This window comes from Carettochelys insculpta, chromosome 23 (genome assembly GCF_033958435.1).
Source record: "Carettochelys insculpta isolate YL-2023 chromosome 23, ASM3395843v1, whole genome shotgun sequence".
NCBI classification, from domain to species: Eukaryota; Metazoa; Chordata; order Testudines; family Carettochelyidae; genus Carettochelys; species Carettochelys insculpta.
Genome location: NC_134159.1, coordinates 18,619,398 through 18,640,737, shown reverse-complemented (window position 1 = coordinate 18,640,737; position 21,340 = coordinate 18,619,398). Strand labels below are relative to the sequence as shown.

The window sequence follows — 21,340 nt, the reverse complement described above, 5'->3', positions numbered from 1 at the left end:
TCAAAGGTAGATAAACTGTCTTTGCAATGTATAATTGCTTCTCTATTGACATAGATAGCTGCTGGAAGTGGCAATGTTAAGGAGCTGCAGATGGCTCCTTTAAGAGCTACATGCAGCTCCGAGCTGCTGGCAACCCTTAACAAATCTAATTGTGACCCATGTTTGGGTCCTGACTCATAGGCTGGGAATCCCTGCTCTAGAGTTTTTTCAAAATGCATGTTCAGGAAGGGGTCATATGATGTTAACTGCACAAGTAGCACTGTAATTGCCAACTATCTGCTATGCCACCTTGTGGCCAAATTTAAATACTGTGCTATATACCAGTCATGTAGCACTTTAAAGACTAACAAAATAATTCACTAGGGTTATGAGCTTTCATGGGACAGACCCATTTCTAACTAACACACCTATCTCTCTGTTACTGTGCTATACAGAGAGAGGTATAACAGTGAATGTAAGACCAGGGAGGTGTATAAAAGGATTAGGAATATTAAAAGCAAGAGGCAACCGAAACAGATGGCAATCAAAGATGAGAACAAAGGAGGTGCTCATGAAGGAGAAGGTTGGTGCAACAATCTATACAAAGCACAGTCGGACCTGAGCGTCTCAGAGAGACTGAGCCAAGAACTGAAAACCACCGAGCACTGAGAGTGAGACCGATATTTCAAAGTGGGGGAAGTAGAAAGAGCTGTGAAACGACTAAACAACAAGAGCCCTGCAAATGATAAGATCATGAGAGAGATGATTAAATATGGTGGGAAAAGTATGATTCAGGAAATACACCAATTGTGTAATATAGCATGGAAAGAAGGGAAGGCACCTAAAGAATGGACAAGATCCATTCTGGTGACAATACACAAGAAAGGAAGTACATTGCAGTGCAAGAACTACAGAATGATTGTCCTAACGAGTCATCTAGGAAAGGTGCTGATACTGACAGAGAGAGACTACGATCGCAGATAGAACATCTAGCAGATGAGCAACCGGGTTTCAGAAAAGATAGAAGTACCATACAGCAGATATTGGCACTAAGATTGATAGCAGAGAAAGCTCAACAAAAGAACAAGAATGTCTACCCTTGCTTCGTCAATTTTCAGAAGGCACTTGACAGTGTAGATCAGAAAGCGACTTGAGCAGTGTTGGAGTCGTACAGAGTGGATGGCAGATGGATACGGTTGTTGAAGGATATCAGTGACAATGTGGAGGCAGCAGTGAGAACATGCAGGGAGTTCTGAAGTTGGTTTAGAAAGAGTAGAGATACAAGACAAGGAGATCCAATATAACCGAGTATCTTTATCAGGCATCTAGAAAGAGCGATGGACGAGATCAAGAAAGAGGTAGAAGGGATATCTGTGCACAGGATAAGAATTAACAACTTGAGGTTTGCAGGTGATATAGTTATCATTGAGGAAGACAAGAAGCTAGCGAGAACATTTCAGGTGCTAAATGAGGAAGGGAAGTGATACGGACTGATTATGAACATCGATAAAACAAAAACAATGGTATTTGCAAATAAAGAAACAGGAAGGAAGATCAAGGTAGATGTGATTGAATTAGAGAACACAGAGAAGTTCATGTATCTGGGGAGCAACATAATGATCTAGACCAGCGGTTCCCAGCCTTTTTGAGATGATGACCCATTTTGACAATTCAGTAAGACTTTGTGACCCATGGCAATTAAAAACCAGAGATGAGGGGAGGTTCTCCCCAGGGAAATTTTTTTAAATAAATCTTGATTTGCCCCCCACCCCAAGGCTTAAATCCCTCGCAGCCCCAAACCACCCCCAGGCTTAAACCCTTCACAGCCCCAAAGTGCCCTCCTACCTCCCTCATGAGCACTGCTGCTGCCCCCTGCACTGCTCCTTCACCGGGCCACTGCCACTGCCTCCTCCATGCAGCTCCCCTCAGGACTCCTACTCCCTTCCCCCACCTGTAGCATGGGCAGTTCCCTGCCCTGCGGCGCTGAAATCGGACTCAGTTTAATTGGTTTAATGGCCGGATCCCTCTTGCTGGCCCTTAAACCAATTAAATTGAGTTCCATTTCTGTGCTGCAGGACAGTGAGCTGGAAGAGTGAGCAGCGGCAGTGGTGGAAGCTGCAAACAGCTCCTTAAAGAGCCACATATGGCTTGCAGCCACCCAGCTGGCAACCCTTAGAAAATCTAATGGCGACCCAGGTTTGGGTCCTGACCCATAGACTGGGAAACCCTGATCTAGACTGTAAAAAGGAAATAGCAACTAGAATAGCAAAAGCAAAAGCAAGGTGGAAGGCAACGGATAAGATCTGGAAAAGCAAAGTGAATAGCTTAGAAAGAAAACTGAGCATCTTGAAAACGTGTATTCAGCAGCATGCTGTACAGATGTGAGACATGGGTGATAACGAAAGATTCGAAGGAGAGGAATATTGAAGTTCGAGAGGAGTTGTTACAGAAAGATCCTGAGAATAGGATGGACGCAGAAAGTCACCAATGAGGAATTACACAGGAAGACAGACAAAAGAGAACCTACTGCAGACAGATACAACACAAGTTACAGCTATTCGGGCATATTTGCAGAATAAACAACAAACAAAAAATTAAGACCCTGGTGTTCGGCATAATGAACAGTTCAAACAGGAGCAGCAGACCTCACAGAGAATGGGTAGATGATATAGTAGATTGGTGCAGAGCTAGTCTACAGAAACTAAGGCACTCCGTAATGGACAGGGGAAGATTGAAGGAAATTGTGAGAGAGGCATCAGAAGCTAATGAGTGCTGAGTCTATGGTTGTTGTTCTTGACGATGACGATGATGATATGAAACAGCAACACTACTGAAAGATGCAACATCTTGCTCATTTGTGTGGGCTTGTGGGGGGACAGTCTTTAAATTATAAATGGAAAGAAAATGTGTTACTGAATTTATCAGGAATAGTAACAGAGAGAAAGCCGTGCTAGTCTATATACTATCAAAACAAAAAAGCAGTCAAGTAGCATTTTAAAGACTAACAAAATAATTTATTAAGTGAGCTTTCATGGGACAGACCCAGTTCTTCAGCCCATAGCCATACCATAACATACCTTAAATATTGAGTCCATTCTGGTATGGCTATGGTCTGAAGAAGTGGGTCTGTCCCACGAAAGCTCACCTAATAAATTATTTTGTTAGTCTTTAAAGTGCTACTTGACTGCTTTTTTGTTTTTATTAGGAATAATTTGTGTTTTTTTAATTTTTTTTTAAATTGCAGCACTTGGAAAAATCTTTTCTCTCAACAAAATATGGAGCTGGGGGTATGAACTCACTAAAGAGTAGTGAGAATCTGCAAACTGGAAGTGTTGATTGAGATCAGCGGTCCCTCTAATTTTGTCCATCCATGGGCAGAATAAATTTTGTTATGTGCACCAAGGCATGTGCAGATGTGCACCAGAGAGACCCATGCTGCGAGCTGTGGACACTCTGTGAATCAGCTGAGCAGCACGTGCATCTCTCCTGGGCAGACACCCAAGCACTCATCTTACAAGAAACACTGATAAAGATGATTAAATATAAGTGCAGAGTTCTAGGATTATTAACAACACATTTACATTTATAAACTACTTGGATAACCTTGGATGAGAAATCCTCTAGAAAGAATCATTGCCAATAAAGTTCGACCAAGATGTTACATTAGAGACAAGGCAAACAAACTTACTTCCATCATTAGGCCTTTTCGCCTCAGTGACTTTGGGACAGGACTTCAGATGAAATGGAACGCAAATCTCAGAAATACCCAACCCCAGTTCCAGAGAGTGACGACAAAAGGGGACCAGGCACAAGCCCCTCAGTAACTCTGAGGTGCAGAGAGAATGAACTCAGATCCCCACACCCCAACAATAGCGGCACCCTCAGAACTAGACCTCTGAGACTTTGTGAGGGGCTCCTTATTTGGGGCCAAGCATCAACCTACCAGTAACTCAGTACGGTAATAAACATGGAGCTCCATCCCCCACAATTCTGTGGGTTGCAGACAAAATGCCCCCTGCAATTTGTGGGGCACAGATCAAATGGGAGCGGGGCTTGCCTCGCCCCACTCTCAATGACAGCAGGGCTCGAGGGAGTGCCAACCTGGCCGCTTATTCGCATAATATATGCAACGCGAGTATTAGTATGTTAATATATGTGCATATATTTGCATGTCGATGAGGCCAAGCCCGGGGTGGGCGGCGTTCAAAATGGCGGAGCGGGGTGGGCGAGGTACCAGCAGCAGCAGCAGCAGCGGCGGCGATAGCAGCCTGGATAAGAGCATTACTCTCCCGCCTGACGAGATCTTCCGCAACCTGGAGAACGCCAAGTGCTTCGCCATAGATATCGGTAATTCGGCGGACGCCGCGGGGGCTGCAGCGGTTCACGACGGGCATCGGTGGGGTCTGTACGCTGAGGGAAACCGCCGGGCAGGCAGGCGGTGGCGCGCATGGCACGCTGGGAAATGCAGTCCTGTTGGGTGCGGCGTTCAGCGCCTGTAGCGGGAGGTGGACTACAGCGCCCAGTGTGCGTCGCGGCGTGTTGACGGAGAGGGACCTGATGGGACTGGTAGTCTGGAGGCTCACTAGTAGCGTGGTGGACGGCGGGCGGTAGGACTACAAGTCCCAATATGCCGCAGGGCCGGTTAACAGCGGGGTGGTAAACAAGCTGCTCTCCCGGAGAGGGATGGGCCCCACTGAAGGCGCGAGTAAAGGGGCAGGAGGCCAGCAGCCGGGAGAGGGGTGACCTCAAAGGGGACGAACCCCCCTGAGTGGAGTCTCAACCCCGCTAAAGAGAGGGCGGAACGGATGAGCCCCACTGAAGGGGTAGGGCGTGGGTCGTCACTGGTGGATGGGCAGTTGGGGGAAGCGGTCCTGGAGGCAGAACTTGGGGGCGTGGTGGGGGAAGGACGTCCCCAAGGTGCACCCAGTTCTCAGCTTAGTTGCAGGCGCTCTTCTCGCCTAGGCCCAGTGGAGGAGCTTTCCTAAACAAGCCTCTGGCTGAGCTTGTACTGCAGCATAAACCCAGGCTCTAGCCTAGTTCTCCCCCGGCCTCACTGCCGTATGCAGACAGCTAACCCAGCACTCAGCCCCTGGATCTAGGGTTCAAGCTATGTTGCTTTTCTGTATAAATCCTGCCCAACCCTGTTCTTGTGCTCTGAGAGTCCACCAAAAGCATATGACAATCCCACACATTGACTGGCCTCTGTACTGAAGTTTGGTGGGCTGTCAAACTTTATGTAGCACCACAAAAGGCTCGAGCTCTCACATGGTGAGAGGTTCTAGGAAGTCTGGGATATGCCTGTTAGAATTCTGGGCCATGTAAGCTGCTGGAGCCCCTGGTAGAGCTCAGGGTTCGCTGTTCCTAACCTGGGATTTCTAATGAGTGTAGACACTTAAGCCCTGGGTTAGCCACAATTGTAGGGTCTGCTAACTTGAGTTGTACTAACCTGGAGCTGAAGGAGCAGAACTTCAACACCATATAGATCCAAGCATGAGGGTTTCTTATGCACAGTGGTGGCAGAGTGCTACTTCACTTATTAGGCTCAGTGAGACACTGCCAAATAATTGACTACAATACATTATATAGGATGCCGATGGGTTTGGGAGTTCATGAGCCCCTGGATGGGTTCTAGCAGCAAGGCAGAATTAGCACAATAAACCATTTGTCTAAAAGGTTACATCATTACAGATTAACATGTTTGCTAATACACAAGTGTGATCCCTCAGAATTCTCCTCTTGCAATGTGTAAGTTAAGTCCTGGTTTCAGTTCCATAGAAATGATGGTAGCACTTCCCAGACAGGTTGGCCCACAGGTACATTTCTTGAGGATCTTAAAATAAAATGAACAGTACATAGAAATAACAATTGTGTACAGTTTATCAATTTGTCTCCTTGAGCTCGGGTTGGCATCTGTGAAAGAGAATGCCACAACTCAGGCTGACATGCTAGCCTTCTCCCTGAATTCTGGTTGGTATTCAGGGAGTATGTACTTGCTATCTGGTCCTGAACCAGGGAATCCAAGGCCCCTCTCTGTGAATTATGTGCCTCTAACTCCTAAATCCCCAAATACTGCTCCCTGAGGTTGTGATGGCTTAGCATTTTTATGACTAGTTAAACAAACATGTCCTTTTCTCCTTTTTCTTACCTCAACCTTTTTTAGCATGTATTGCCCATTGTTAAGTAGGCCTCATGCCTCAGACGAAGCCCATAGAGTGTGGGCATATGTGAAAGATTCTTAAGAGAGACTGTGGTTGAGGTCTTGTATACATATTATTGGGATTTTGGCCCTTCAGGAGTTTACATGGTAGTTGAGGTATACCTCTGAGGCTGTTGTCTCCTCTTCTTCCTCTGTGAAAGTACCAGTAAAATCCCAACAGTAATACACAAAAGTTCTTGACATCCTGGACCAAGGTGCATAGCCTATCACAATAAAATTTAAAAAATGAAATCTTAAAGATAAACAAACTGGAAGATGGAACAACTTTAGTTGTTTTTGGACATTGTGGAATCTTTATGCGAGGGAATAGAGAGGTTGGAGGGATAGATTTTTTTTCCCCTACTTTTCCAGCCCCTGCTAACTGCAAAAGTACTCCTGCAAGTAAAGCCACTCAAGGTCAAATTCCTGCATGAGGGACCACTCCTGCTGCTTTCATAGAATTCAAGAGGAGTGGAATAGAGCCACTTACATTTTTCATCTTTTTCTTTAATTGTTGCAAGTCAGTGAAGATGTTTTGGCTTCCTTTATTAAGAAACACTTTTTCCCTATTAGATTTGCAGTTGACTCAGGATCCGCAGCATAAATGCCTTAAATTTTATATAGAACTACAGGCTAATCACATGAGGGCTGTATGTGTTTGTCAGGGGATGAATGGAAGAGTCACAGTGGTGTATTTAGCATCTGATCACCCTTTGTAATTTGTTTGAAGGGGACCGTTATTTATTCTTTTAACTCATTGTGTGTTTACTGAATAGTGTTCCCTTTCCATGGGTCAGATGGGAATTAGAGCAATGGATTAGTGATAAATCCAAGGCTTAGCAGGTGTCTAAAAGGTTTTTAAGTATTTGCAAAGTGGGAAGATAAAACAAAAATCTACCTAGATAGAAAATTGCAGTGCAAGCTAGGTATCAAGATCTCAGCTTGTACTTCACTATTGCCTTTTATCTGGGGATGTCAAAGTTCTTTATAAACAATGCTTAATTTCAGAGCATCCCTATCTCTTGAATTTCCCAGTTTTTAGAGGTTGGAAAGATAAGTGTACCATCTCAGCAGTGATCCAGCAAGCTTTTGTTGATCTCCAAATTTCTGGTTTTGAACTTCAAAATAGTAGAAGGGTAAAAATAAGTTATTTTCTTATCCACTGGAAGTGGCCATTTCAGCTGACCTTACAAGGGCTGATGATTAGTAAATTTTATGGCTTTGGTTATCAGAGATGGTCATTGGTCATGTGGAATTGACCATCTTATGTTTGGAACTCCTATCTTTTGTGCCACTTCTTTCAGAACTTTGCTAGTTTGCCTAGATTACAAATGTTTAGTGCTGCAAATTAAATTTGCAGAAGTCTGACACTGAATTTACCAATGGAGTGTGTGCAGGCCTGGAACTAGTGAAGCAGTATGATAGTATGGCTTAGTGCACAGAGATTTTCATTGGAATTCAGAAGGTCACAGGCTGTGTCTGAGATACTTGATAGCTCAGCATCCAGAACACTGCTCTCTGCCATATGAGTACTTAATGTGGTCTGAAATGCAGCTCTTGATGAAGGGACACTCATCCAACTACTTGGTGAGGAGACGTAAAGTGAAGAATTAATCGTATATTTGTGCTGCTCTTTTGCAAATGAGACCTAGAACTCTTCCTAGATTCAATTCTAAATGAGGGGAAAAAGTACTGTCTTCCTTCAGGATCTGTGATTCTGGATGCTTTCCGCTCATAGTGTTGACTACAACATATCATTGGCATCCTTCAGTGCAAGGTTTAAAATGTTTCCTTATATGTAGGTTTGTAGGGGTGGGGTGAAGGAGGGAGTTATGTGATGTTTAGCCCATGTGACCTTTTAAAATCATATTTTCTGCATGTGGTTAAAATAGGTTTTCTTCCCTAAAGGCTTTTTGGGCATTAGCTCCTGTAATTTAGCACTTGTTCAAGAGCCAGAGAAAATTATGAAGGGAGCTGATGCGCTAGTATAGTAGTGGCTAAAGAATTTAAATACTCATTTCCAGTCACTGTTCAGATTTTGATTCTCTGTATGTTCTTGTTGTTGTTTTTCTTGGGGCTTAGGCAATGCCAATCCATTTTAAAAACAATCAAGGAGCTTACCAAAATCCTCTTAATCAGTGAGCAGGCTGTTAAAAAAGGGAATTCAGAAATGTGAGTTCTATTTATGCAGCTTAACATAAGACTGTCAGTGAGGATTTGTTTGTATGTGATGGTGGGAGGAGTGAGCTCCTGTGTCAGAAGTAGCTTATTCCAGATATGGTTGAGTCCACTTACCAGCTTTCTGCCATGCTTTATTTTTTTCCTTTTTGGTGGAGTTCTCGGAATGGGCAATCCCTGTATGCGATGTGACTGGAGAAATAGACTAGCTAGTAGATTCTTTGTTCAGTGCAGGAATATGTGTGTGTTGGATGACCAAGAAATCTTAAAGGTGAGCTGACGGGTACATACTCTGAAATTTACCAGTGGGTTTTAAACAAACCCTTTTGAAAAATCACTTTTACTTGTATAAAGTGAAGTGTTTCCCATTGCTCTGGATGGCAGCCTCACTAAGTACTGTAAATATAATCAAAGCAAGAAAAACAGATTTCATTTATGTACTAAAAGCATATTTTAATGTGCATTCTATCACAGCACCTATGTAATGAAAAGCACTTATGATATTCTAATCAGTAGCTTTAAGTTGTCATTATTCTAAAACCAGCGATCTTAAAATATTTTGGCAGTTGTAAAATACTAAGATTGGCAAAGTTCCTTCCTAAGAAAATTTATTGTAATTATATCGGCCTTTAGTGCAGTTCTAGGAACTCTGTTGGCAAAAATGGTGTAGTTACTTGTTAAAAGTTCAAAAACTTTTTTTTTCCCCCAATTCTCCACTACTGTGTGTACAGCCTTAAAATGGTCACTTTTAGGTTGAAAGCTCGATTTCACTACCACAAGTAGGGAGCCTGGCTGTGCTAAGACACTTTTCATGAGGGAAAGGAGCTTTCTGCTTCTAGGGCTAAATCTAAACTTGATTGAGGGAAACTAATAGTTTGCATCAGCAGAACTGTTTTTTCCCTAAGTGAAATGAGTTTGTGATATTGTACTCTTAGACTAGATGCCAAGAATTGCATGTGTATGTATGAGTAATTATACTGTCACTATTAACAATGATTCCCACCCCAGGTCCACCAACAAGGGGAAGGGGGTCAAAGGGACAGTTGCCCCAGGGTCTAGTGATTCAAAAGACCCCAGAGCTCTGGTTGCTTTGGTTGAAGGAGTGGTGGCAGCAGCTGGTGGCCCAAGCCCTGTAAGTTGCTGCTGGAGCACCTCATGGTGCTCTCTGGACAGTGCTGATAGGAAAGGGGCTGCTGTGTGATGCACTCCAGGTGGAGCTGAGGGCTAGCTCCCCTAGCTCCACCCCTTCTGGGGGTACAGAGCCACACCCCCACACACACCTTGGCCAGGGGCCCTGCAAGTCTGTTGGCATACTGACAAGGAATCTCAGGGGAAGCTGATGTAGTCTCTGTCTGTCCCATACTTTCTTCTATGGCTAAGCAAATGCAACATCCGGGATTGCCAGGCCATGCTTCATCAAGAAGCTGCGTCTCCTAGGCTAGAAATGAGTGTCCACTTTCTTAAGGGTGTGTTCAGTAGCAGTATAAATCCTGCTTTCAACAAAAACTCATTAGCTAGTTATGTTGCTTAATGCACCCCGGAAGGCACTGAGTTACTAGGGTGATGCGCACTGTATGAGCTATATAGAAGGAATTCCCTTTGTTTAAAATATGTAATTTCATATATAAGGGCTAAGGTGAGCTGAGCTTTGGGAGGGGAAGCCTTAGATAAGACAAGCTTCTTCAACCTTTACTGTTCATGCATGACATGCAATTGTTTCAACTTCTAATTATAGATCCCTAAGGAGTCTCTTGTCAGCTGGTAACTCAAGCTCAGATGATTAAGGAGTTCAATTACTTAGTGGTGTATGGCCTAAGTCCCGTTGTCAAGAGTGAGGATGCTGTGCAGAGCAATGCCTAAACATTTTTCGGAGTTTGAGCTTTGAGGACTGATTATCTACATGCATTAATTTTATATCATCTTAACTGAATTGATTTCAATAAAGTGACATGATTTTCACTGTTATAGCTGAGAGGAGAATCAAGCATTTTGAATCTTTAATCGTTCAAGTGGATGCTTTGGAGGAAATACAGGGATGACCAGTCTTAGTACACTGATTTTTGTGGTGATCTCCACTGCCTGGCAGACTTGAAGGAACCTTCTGGGCCAAATACTGAAGTCTGTTGAGTTTCCAGTTGAGATCATTCTCAGTGACTCACTAAAACATAGTGAATTTTTTGCCTGTGTAAGGACTTTTAGCCATCTGCATGAAAAGTGTCCTTATTGTTTGCCTTTAGTGCTTCATTTAGCTTGTTCCTTTCAGAATATTCAGCTTTGAAGCTAAGACTCATCCCTCAGTGTCATTCAGCATTTAAATTCCTTTGTTTTAATAGAAGCAGAGATTCTTTGCATTGAGTCCTTGAAAATTACTGAAAGGTTTCTTAAGTGAAACTTTGAGCAAATAGGTCTTGTACAACAAATATAGCAAACCTACTTATCAAGCCTGTTTAAAAAAAGCAGGATTTTAGGACTTCACAAACAAGCATAAATAAAGATAAATAGTGGATGTGTGTGTCTTCCTTCCATAGAGCTTTGCAGCCAAAGCATAATCTGAGCGGAGATGGGAGTTATATTCCTGGCCTGACATGCTCTCGCCTCATGGCCTTTAGTTTAGCTACTGGGCAGAGGTGGGGGGTGGGAGACAGTAACAACTCTAGTCCTGCAAGTCCTTAATCACCTCAATAGTCTTTACTCAAGCAAGTAGTCTGTTTTATATACATGCTGTGAGGTAATTAGCAGAAGAAATCATGCTTCCGTTGGCCTCTGTTCATCTTCAGCCATCCCAGCATCATTTGGTCCTGTGTGTATTCTGTGAAACTTCTACCTTCAGGCAGTGCCTCTGGATCTAGCTATGCCAGCACTATCCCCAGATCACTGTCCTTTGGCTTACTGAATAAAGAGCTTAACTAGTCAGCTCTGCTTACTCCAAAGCTGTTCTTAAAACTGTGCTAAATAACTAATAGGCAGAAGTATCTAAATTCTGTGTGGTGCCTGAATTTGAGATGCATGTCTTATTTTTGGTAACAGGTGGGTCGTTAACCAAGTTGGCTTATTATTCAACTGTGCAGCATAAAGTAGCAAGAGTGAGGTCTTTTGATTATTCTGGAAAGGTAAGAATTGCATTATATAACCAACCAGAACCTCTAATATGTGCAGACATGAGAAAACAAAAAAGGGAAATGTGAAATACAAGCAGTTTCCTGTAATACCAATTTGCAGATGGGACCAGCAGTATGAATCTCTGTTAATTATCTAGCACTATTGTTACACTTGGTACTGCAGAGCAAGTTTAGACTTTAAATTAAGGGGCATTAAACTAGGCAGCTTCGCACAAGGAAGAATTGCAGGTAATTACAGTGAGGTGGTATGCTCACTGTACATATCTGAAATGAAAAACAAATCTAGTAATGTCTAGGTTCTTACATCACCTTGGAATGGATTTTGAGAAGGGATTTGGAGGGGCAAGTGGATGTCAAGGCTGCAAACTCAAGCACTTCAAAATTAGGAAATACCAGTCTTGAGGTTGAAGAGGTAACCTGGACTTGGGTACCTGGTGGGTAACACATTATTATAGTCTTTGGTTATGTGATCACATACTATTTTTTTCCACATGACCTCTGTCTTATTTGGTTTCCTCCTACCGCCCCTCCTCCTGAGGCTGATAACTTGGATGTAATTTCATAAAGGATGGCAAAAAGCAAATTCCTGACACAAGTTTTTAAGTCCTCATTTCAAAGAAGGGAAGATAATTTTTCAAACCAAAGATCATCACAGTTTAATAATTTTATACCTTACCTATACCTCCCAACTTTTGGGTCTTTAGCCATCTTATCATTTGACACTCTTATTTTACATGCTGAATGAGTAATACATTCTGTTGGATGGCTAAGGCTAGATTTGGCACTTAAAACAAAAGGTAGAGTCTCCTGAATAAATCCTTTGTTGTTGGCTCTTACCTGTCGAACAGCTGTTCATACTCTTCATGGCTTAGGTATTCAGTAATGCTTGACTCTTCGCAATTGATATATGCGACATCAGGGTCACCATCATATATACAAGAGATAAAACTGCTAAAGTTTGGAAGGAGAGTCAGTCCTAAGCACAAGTTCTGTCTGGTACATGGTTGGTTTCAGTGTATGTCTGTGAAAAGACAGAGGAGTGGACATTCTCTATAATTAGTGTGTATGTAAAGAAAATAGAGTTCATGAGAGCCATAGGGTAGTTGCATGCATAGAAAATACAAAAGAAAATATTCCCTAGCTTACTAAGTAACTCTTTTCAGGAAAATGTCCTGACAAGTGAAGCCAAAAGAGAAATACTTACTCTGAATTTTTTAGGACATAGAACATGAATCTCCATATGAAATCACCGTTCAAGAGGAGATCACAGCTCGACTACACTTCATTAAATTTGAGAACACTTATATTGAAACCTGCTTAGATTTCATTAAAGACCATCTTGTCAACACAGAAACTAAAGTGCTCAAAGCCACAGGGGGTGGTGCCTACAAATTCAAAGACCTTATTGAGAAGAAGCTGGGACTGAAGTAAGTGGAAACTGGTTATCACTCATTAGTTTAGGAGGCTTGAAAGGTATGCTGTCCCCTGCAGGGCTCCAGGGAAACCCATTTCCATCTCCAGCCCCACCCGTGGGACTGCCAGAGGAGGCACCAAGCAACTGCCTCTAGCTCTGTTGGGCTGCTGGGGGAGGCTAGCCCAGACCCTGCATGGCCTCCCCCCTGTCCTCCATTCCACCATGGGGCTGCTGGGGATACAGCTTGCCCTCCTGCCTGGCTGTCTGGTCCAGGAAGAGCCCTGGTCCTGCCAGATGGCGGATGTTGCCGACCAGAGAGTGCCAGTTTTCGGAGGTGCAATCTGTACTGAATTTCTTCTGCAATGAGGTAGGATGTGTTGCTACGCATGCCATCTTTCAGGTGACAAATAACTAAGCTTGCTAAGTATCGGAGGGGTACCTGTGTTTGTCTGCATCCACAAAAACAACAAGAAGTCCTGTGGCACCTTGTATACTAACCGATATATTGGAGCATAAGCTTTCATGGGCAAAGACCTACTTCATTAGATGTTCACTAATGATCTGACAGTTTGACACGGTAGGGGTGTTAACTTCAGGGTACTGGCTAAATTCCAGCATTGTTAATATATTCTGCTTCCCTATAACTATCCTTTCTCTTTCAGCTGCGTATGGTAATCTTACTTGTGTGTCCTAAACACTGTAGTGTGACTCTGGTGTTAGTTCTTCTCTGTCTCGGAGATAGCTGCATTTCAGTGGTGGGCAGGTGATCATCAGTTTCAGGTGCTTAGGATTCATTTTGAGAAACATTCCTGTAAAAGCTATCCTGTCTATCTCCAAAATACCTGTCAGTGATTGATTGATTTAAAAAATTGAAGCACCACAATGTGCTTTCGTAACAAGAATTGCAAAGCTCTGGAATCTTTAGCTTATTTAGAACTAGTACATAGTCTCATGTCAATATTTTTCTGTATATAATTTTTGATTGGCTTAAGATCTGTGTTTGGCGCAAAAAGCCATTAAAAGTGATTTATACTGTGTGCATCCATTTTTCCTGTAATGTATTTTAGTACTTGTTTGGATATGTGTGGAAAAAGGTCATTTTTAAAAGGGCATATTGGCTTCAGGATTCTTGTGTTTTATAAATGCTTTTTTTCTCTTCAGGGTAGACAAAGAAGATGTAATGACTTGCCTAATTAAAGGGTGTAACTTTGTGCTAAAAAATATACCTCATGAGGTTTTTGCATACCAGAAAGATTCAGATACTGAGTTTCGATTTCAGACAAATCATCCAAATGTTTTCCCTTATTTGCTGGTCAATATTGGCTCTGGGGTTTCTATAGTGAAGGTGAGTAAGCTAGTAGACAATTTTAACTGTGTGTGTGTGTGAGAGAGATGTGTCCTCAAACTAGTAAATGATAGTCATCTAGATCTACGTGTAATACTGTCAGATTTACATTTGTTTACTTTCTGAGTTGATATCATGTTTTAAAAAACACAAATGTTGACTTTCATAATATATGTTCTGCCTGATTTTCCACTGGGCTACCATGTGTCCCATCTTGAATTGGATAATGAAGTGCTTAAAGCTGCTAATGTAATGGCTACATAACACCAAAACATGCAACACGTTTTGGCAGCCACTTTTGGATAAAAGCTTAGGGCTGTCCACAGTGGGAAATTACATCAGCAGATCCATGTCTCTGGAGCGCAAGGTGGATTACCTTTACTGGTGAGAGAACCCCTCCTGTCAGCCATAGGGTAGTGTTCACACTTAAGCACTACAGCAGTGCAGATACCTTGCTGTAACCCTTCTAATATGAACAAGCCTTTAGTCATGAGACAGTTGCTCTGAGCATCTAAGAACTTCTCGGTATATAAAGTAGTTGCCCTTTTTGGGGTTTTTCAAGGATTAGTTTATGATGAAAAACACTAAGGCCGTGTCTACACTAGCCCCAAACTTCAAAATGGCCATGCAAATGGCCATTTCGAAGTTTACTAACAAAGGGCTAAAATACATATTCAGCGCCTCGTTAGCATGCGGGCGGCTGCAGCACTTCGAAATTGACGTGGCTCGTCCAGCCGGGGCTCCTTTTTGAAAGGACCCCACCTACTTCCAAGTCCCCTTATTCCCATCTGCTCATAGGAATAAGGGGACTTGGAAGTAGGCGGGGTCCTTTTGGAAAGGAGCCCCGTCTGGACGATTTGCGTCAATTTCGAAGTGCCGCGGGCGCCTGCATGCTAATGAGGCGCAGAATGTGTATTTCAGAGCTTCATTAGTAAACTTTGAAATGGCCATTTCGAAGTTTGGGGCTAGTGTAGACATAGCCTAAATAATGTTAGTAACCAGCAATCTCTAACTTTCTGCATGTAACAAGGGTTGTGATGGTATAGTCAATATTCTGTAAATTAAATCAAGTAACCATCCTGTGCACATCTGGGCCGTTTCTACACATGGCACTTTTCCAGAAGATCTTCCAGAAGAGCACATCTACACATGCACTGACACTCTTCGGGAAGAACAGGGCAGGAAACAACACGGACGGGGTTGCACAGCCAGGGAGCCCTTCCAGGGCTGCTGGCCACATGGCCCCTCAAAGGGCCCCACCCAGACAGTCCCTCCCGAGAAATACTGCCAAGGCCAGCCACGTCTGTGCACAGCAAGCCAGACCCAGGCCCCTGTCCAGCACCTGCCAACCAGCAGGCATGGACCCCCCCAGCAGCTGCAGGACAGCAGGCTTGCCCTCACCCTCACGCTAGCCATCCTCCTGGCCAGCCTGCTCAGCCTCCTGTGGAGACAGAGGCCCAGGGCTGTGGGTCCTGCTGTCCCACGAACCCTGCAGGGCCCCCTCCGACTGATCCAGTGCGTCTGGACCCACGCCACCAGCACAGACTGGTGGGACAGGGTCGTCATGGGGGAGTGGGACAATGACCGCTGGCTGCAGAACCTGCGGATGAAGAAAGAGACCTTCCTCAAGATCTGCAGCTGGCTCTCCCCCATGCTACGACGCCAGGATACTGGGATGAGGCTGCCCCTCTCCCCGGAGAAGCACATGGCCATCACCATCTGGAAATTGTCCACTCCGGACAGCTACCAATCCATTGGGCAGCAGTTCAGGGTGGGCACATTCACCATGGGGGCTGTCGTCCTCCAGGTAAGCCCTGTCCCACCAGCAGGAGAGAGGGGGCCGGCGGGCTTGGGGGCCCCAAGGCGCTGATTGGGAGGGAGCAGAGCCATGGGGGTGGGCAAGCAGGCCTAGCCCAGAAGGATACCACATGGCCACTGCCAGAGGGGTCGGGGGAGGGGGGCTTGGTAGGAAGGGGGTGAAAGGGGAGGGGGGCAGGGACCCCTCTGCATATGCCCAGAAGTGCGCCCATTCCCCTGCAGGTCGTGAGGGCCATCAACCATGTGCTGGTGCAGCAGCTGGTGAGCACTGGGGACCTGGACGCAGTCATGAGGGTCTCACCGCACTCAGGTTCCCCCAGTGCTTCAGGGCAACCGACAGGATGCATATCCCCATCAGGGCCCTGGACCACGGTGGCAGCCGATATGTCAACCACAAGGGGTACCACTCCACTGCAGTCCAGGTGGTGGTGAATGCCCATGGGAAGTTCACGGACATTTGTCGGCTGGCTGCGCAGGGCACGTGACGTGCAGATCCTGCGGAATTCTGCCCTGTTCCGCAGGATGGAGGCCGGAACATTCATGGCCCGATGGGAGCGTGCCGTCGGGGACATCGTGATGCCTCTTTGCCTCGTGGGTGACCCAGCCTACCTGCTCCAGCCCTGGTTGATGCGCCCATACACGGGCCACCCCGCACCCTGCCAGGAGCTGTTTGACACCCGGCTCACACGGGCCCGGTATTCTGTCGAGTGCGCTTTCAGCCATCTGAAGATACGGTTCAGGTGTCTCCTCACGCATCTCGATGTGGGGGTGGAGAACGTCCCGCAGGTCATGGCTGCCTGCTGCACGCTCCACAACCTCATCAAGGCACTTGAGGGGACCCTGCCCCAGGGTTGGATGGTGGAGCCAGCCCGCTGCAGCCGCTGACAGGCAGCTTGACTGTGATGGGCTCCAGAACTGGGAGGTGCTTCGGGAGGCATTTGGCCAAGAGGACTACTGCACCCCTGTCCACAGGCCCCCCCTACACGCACCCCCATGTGCACACCCCACACCCACAGTAATCAGGGACGCAGGGTGCTGAATGCTAACATGTATTTAACCCTGAACCATTAACAACCGTGAGCAATGTAAATAGTAAATTGTGAATAATAAAAATAACCAAAACCTGATAAGGAATGAGCTATATACATGGGAGTAAAGGGGCATGGGCACCTAAACCTTGATGGGGACTGGGGCAGGAATGTTGGGGGGCCCTCATCAAGGAACGGGGTGGAAGCCCGTGGTCCCCGGTGCCTGTGGTCCCTTCTCCCATCCTGTTGTTGCCAAGAAAGCTAATGGCATATTAGGTTGCATCAAGAGGAGTGTTGCCAGTATATCCAGAGAGGTGATTATTCCTCTTTATTCGGCTTTGGTGAGGCCATATCTGAAGTACCGTGTCCAATTTTGGGCGCCCAATTATAGGAAGGATGTGGATACACTGGAGAGGGTCCAGCGGAGGGCAACCAAAATAATTAGGGGGCTGGAGCATATGCCTTATGAAGAAAGGTTGAGGGAATTGGGACTGTTTAGTCTGCAGAAGAGAAGACTGAGGGGGAACTTGATAAAAGCCTTCAACTTACTGAAGGGAGGCTGCAAAGAGGCTGGAGAGAGGCTGTTCACAGTGGTCACAGATGGTAGAACACGAAACAATGGTCTCAAGTTGCGGCTGGAAAGGTCCAGGTTGAACACTAGGAAAAACTTTTTCACTGGGAGGGTGGTAAAGCATTGCAATGGTCTACCCAGGGAAGTAGTGGAGCCTCCATCACTGGAGGTGTTTAAGTCTCACCTCGACAAAGCCCTGGCGGGCTGATCTAATGGGTTTGTTCCTGCTTAGAGCCGGGGGCTGGACTCGATGGCTTTTTTACGTCTCTTCCAGCTCTATTGTTCTATGATCCCAGGTGCGCGGTCCCCTGCAGGGCGCTGATGGGGCCAGAAGCACTGGCAGGTAGGGCCAGTCAACATCTGGCCCAGCCTCAGTGGAGGCGCCAGAGGGGGTGGGTTGTGGCTCGGGGGACCCTTCACAGAGCCCACTGTGGCCACAAGCCATGCTGTGTGGTCCCTCAGTGCAGCATTGGCCAGGGCCTCAGAGTCATGGGCTGGGGGCAGGGGAGCAGCTGAAGGACCAGCAGGGGGGAATCTGAGGGAGCAGCAAGGAGGGGCTCAGAAGGGCAGTAGCGGGGACCTCTGGGGGGACTGTGGGGAGGCAGCTGCGGGGGCTGGGGGCTTGCCTGCTAGGGCCCACCACACAGTGTGGAGTATCGCCCCCTTCCCCCCCATGTGTCCCACCTCCACTGCAGCTCAGACTCGTAGAGGGCCAGCTATCTTTCAGCGAGAATGTTCTGCTGGCAGAGGGCCACCGTGTAGGCCACGACCTCCTTCTCGCGGTGGCTGCATCGGGTCCGGCACACCCCTGGCTGCCCCGTGGGGGGGGCTGGTGCGGGCCTGGCTGGTGGGCTGCTGGGTCCTCCAGCCTGGATAGGGCTGGCGGGCCCGAGGCTCCTCATTTCTGGGGACCATAGAGGCTTGCTGGGGGTGTCTAGAGCGGCCCCGCTCTCCAGCAGGCTGCTGCCATGGAGGACTGCTTCTTTCGGAAGAAGCAGTCCAGGAACATGTACACATGCCTTCTTCAGGAAGAATCTTCCGCAAGAAGGTCCTCTTCCTGATTCTGAGACGAAATACAGAATCTGTAAGAGGGGGCACCTTCTTCTGGAAGAAATCCAAAAGAGCATCTTGCATGTGTAGATGCTCCTTAGAGCTTCCGGAAGAGGCACCGTTCTTCCAGAAGATCTTGTCAGTGTGGAAACGGTCCTGTAGTGGTTAAAATCACAATCCATTAAAGCAACTCTTTCTATGAAAGCTCGTCTGAAGATCTGTTAGAGAGATTCCTTGAGTTAAAGAACCAGCCATATGATAACCAGCATACCAGATACAGAGAGACTATGTCTATACTACAGCAATCTGTCAACAGAAGTCACTGTGGGGGGAGACCTACTGGCAAAACTTCTGTTGACAGATTACATCTATGCATAAAAGCAGATTGAAAGAACAATCCACTCTGTTGGCAGAGAGCAGCCAGGCTGCCCAGCCCTTTCTCAACAGAATGGCTGACTGGAAGCTGTGCAAACAGGGCTGCCCAGCAAACTGGAAGACCTGTCTGTCATCATAAGGGTCCCTGAGTGTCGACACTTCATTTTGTCAACAGAACTCTGTCAACATAAACGTTATTTATCAATGCAGAGAGGGATATCACTGTCAGGGAAGGTGCTCTGTTTTGTCAAGACTGTCGACCGAATGCCTTTTGTGTGTAGATGCTCCCTGAGTTTTGTCAGCAAAACTCTGTAGTGTAGACATAGCCAGAGAAATTATGGGAGCACTGTAGGATTTCAGAGTAGAACTTGGATATGTAACAAAGGCAAAAGAATTATTAACTTTGTACTCAAAAGGCTATGATTACGATTGTATGTGACTTGTACAAATGTGGTACTCATAGTTAATATGTCTACACAGCAATACAACATACATTGCTAGGCCAGATCATTGGGCTGGAGCCCAAACATGTACACTAGTCCCGTAACTCTGCAGCCTGGGTACCATGATCCTGAGTCAGCTGGCTTGGACCAGCTACAGGTCTTGTACTGCAGTGCAGACGTACCCAGTTCTTACTGTCTAACTATGAGGACACTACAAATTCTTTGTGTAAGAGAATTTTGCCACTGAAATATTGTCACCTCTTTTGGAGCATGACAACCAAGTTGACAGCTGGCACTCTTAATGTGTGCAGAGAAGGTGTGGGGGCAGGGGGAAATTTCTCAGGGCTCTTTGGCAAATCACTCCTCTTATAACATATGCATATGGTTTGTCCGTAGAGCAGAAAGGACTTCTGAATTATGAGGAGTCATCCTGAAGACCATACACTAAATTTCATGCATACTTCTGTATCTCAAGATAAATGGATTCTACTGAGATTGGATCTTTTAGTTCCAATGAGTCCATATGTTTCACACCTGATAGGCAGATCATTGAGCAGCCCCCTTGACAGTGTTCTTCAAATTGTATGCATCCATTCCATTGCTTGGAATCCATATTATTTATAAGTGTGTATTAATTCCTAATTATGTCCATGACTGATAAACTTGTTTTTGATTCATAGGTGGAAACAGAAGACAAATTTGAATGGATTGGTGGGAGTTCAATTGGAGGGGGAACCTTCTGGGGTCTTGGAGCTTTACTTACAAAAACAAAGGTACTGATGGTTGTACTTAAAGTAGAATGGGGAAATACAGGACTGTTACTAAGAGGCGTTCAGTTGTATTGTTCCTCTTTAGAAGAGGGGAAAAAACAATGAATTGTTTGAAGTCTTGTTTTCTTTGTGGAATATGAGGCCCAAAGTCAAATTATACCTTAGTTATTAAAACCTAGTGGAGAATTGATTTCTAAGTTTCAACTTTAAGAACCTCTGTTCCTCCATAGATTTTTTTTTTTTTTTTTTTTTTTTTTTTAAATTGCCATCACTACACTCTGGCTACATCTACACTCACCCCCTTCTTCAAAGGGACCGTGGTAATCAAAGTGATGGGAGATTACTAATGAAGAGTTGCAATGAACACGCAGCACTTCATTAGGCAAATTCTCCCCCACAGCAAGCTGGCATGCCGTGTAGCTGCGGGTACTTCAAAGTGCCTTTACTCCTCAAAATTTTGAGGAGTAAAGGCACTTTGAAGTAGTATGGGCACTTTGACGTGCCCACGGCTACGCGGCATGCTGGCACTTCGAAGTTTGATGCTTCAAAGTTGCTGTTGGGGAGAGCTTGTCTAATGAAGTGCTGCATATTCATTGCAGCACTTCATTAGTAATCTCCCATCACCCTAATTACCATGTCCCCTTCAAAGAAAGGGGAAACAATAGACGTAGCTTATGTAACATATTTTTATATTCTCTGTTAAATGCTCTTCTGTTACCTGTTGTGTCATCTGCTGCTAGTTTAAATAACAAACAAACCTTGACCCCTAATCTGTGCTGACATCGTTTGTGATACCAGTGCATATAACCAATCAATAAAGGAAAGTTGCCCCATGAGAAACACGGGATAATTCAATAATGAAACGTCTGTCCAGCAGGGAAAAGGCTGACTTGGGATACAGGATTTTTTTCCAACTTCTAAGATTGAGGGGAGGGGAAAAGGAAGAAGGCAAGATTGTACAATTCCCATTTTTCCTGTAATTGTCTTTTCCCTGACACCGTACAGTTTGAGTACAATCTGCTCTGTTACCTGGTGGTTTTCTGTGCCCTGTTTT

At 45.4% G+C, this 21,340-nt stretch overlaps 1 protein-coding gene across 5 annotated transcripts in view; it reads left to right on the top strand.

The window, feature by feature from the left end:
- The first annotated feature begins 4,161 nt into the window (after nucleotides 1–4,161).
- PANK4 (pantothenate kinase 4 (inactive)) overlaps nucleotides 4,162–21,340 on the top strand; it is a 42,845-nt gene continuing 25,666 nt past the window's right edge. For 2 of the 5 annotated variants that reach the window (XR_012648683.1, XR_012648684.1), the window contains exons 1-5: nucleotides 4,162–4,326; nucleotides 11,381–11,463; nucleotides 12,691–12,899; nucleotides 14,048–14,231; nucleotides 20,197–20,289. Coding sequence is in view for 3 of the 5 variants with exons in the window: in XM_075018114.1 (XP_074874215.1) it covers nucleotides 4,188–4,326; nucleotides 11,381–11,463; nucleotides 12,691–12,899; nucleotides 14,048–14,231; nucleotides 20,197–20,289 (708 nt within the window). In the remaining 2 variants the exon portion in view is untranslated. The remainder of the gene's footprint in view (nucleotides 4,327–11,380; nucleotides 11,464–12,690; nucleotides 12,900–14,047; nucleotides 14,232–20,196; nucleotides 20,290–21,340) is intronic. The other 3 variants (XM_075018114.1, XM_075018113.1, XM_075018115.1) reach the window with 2 other exon arrangements.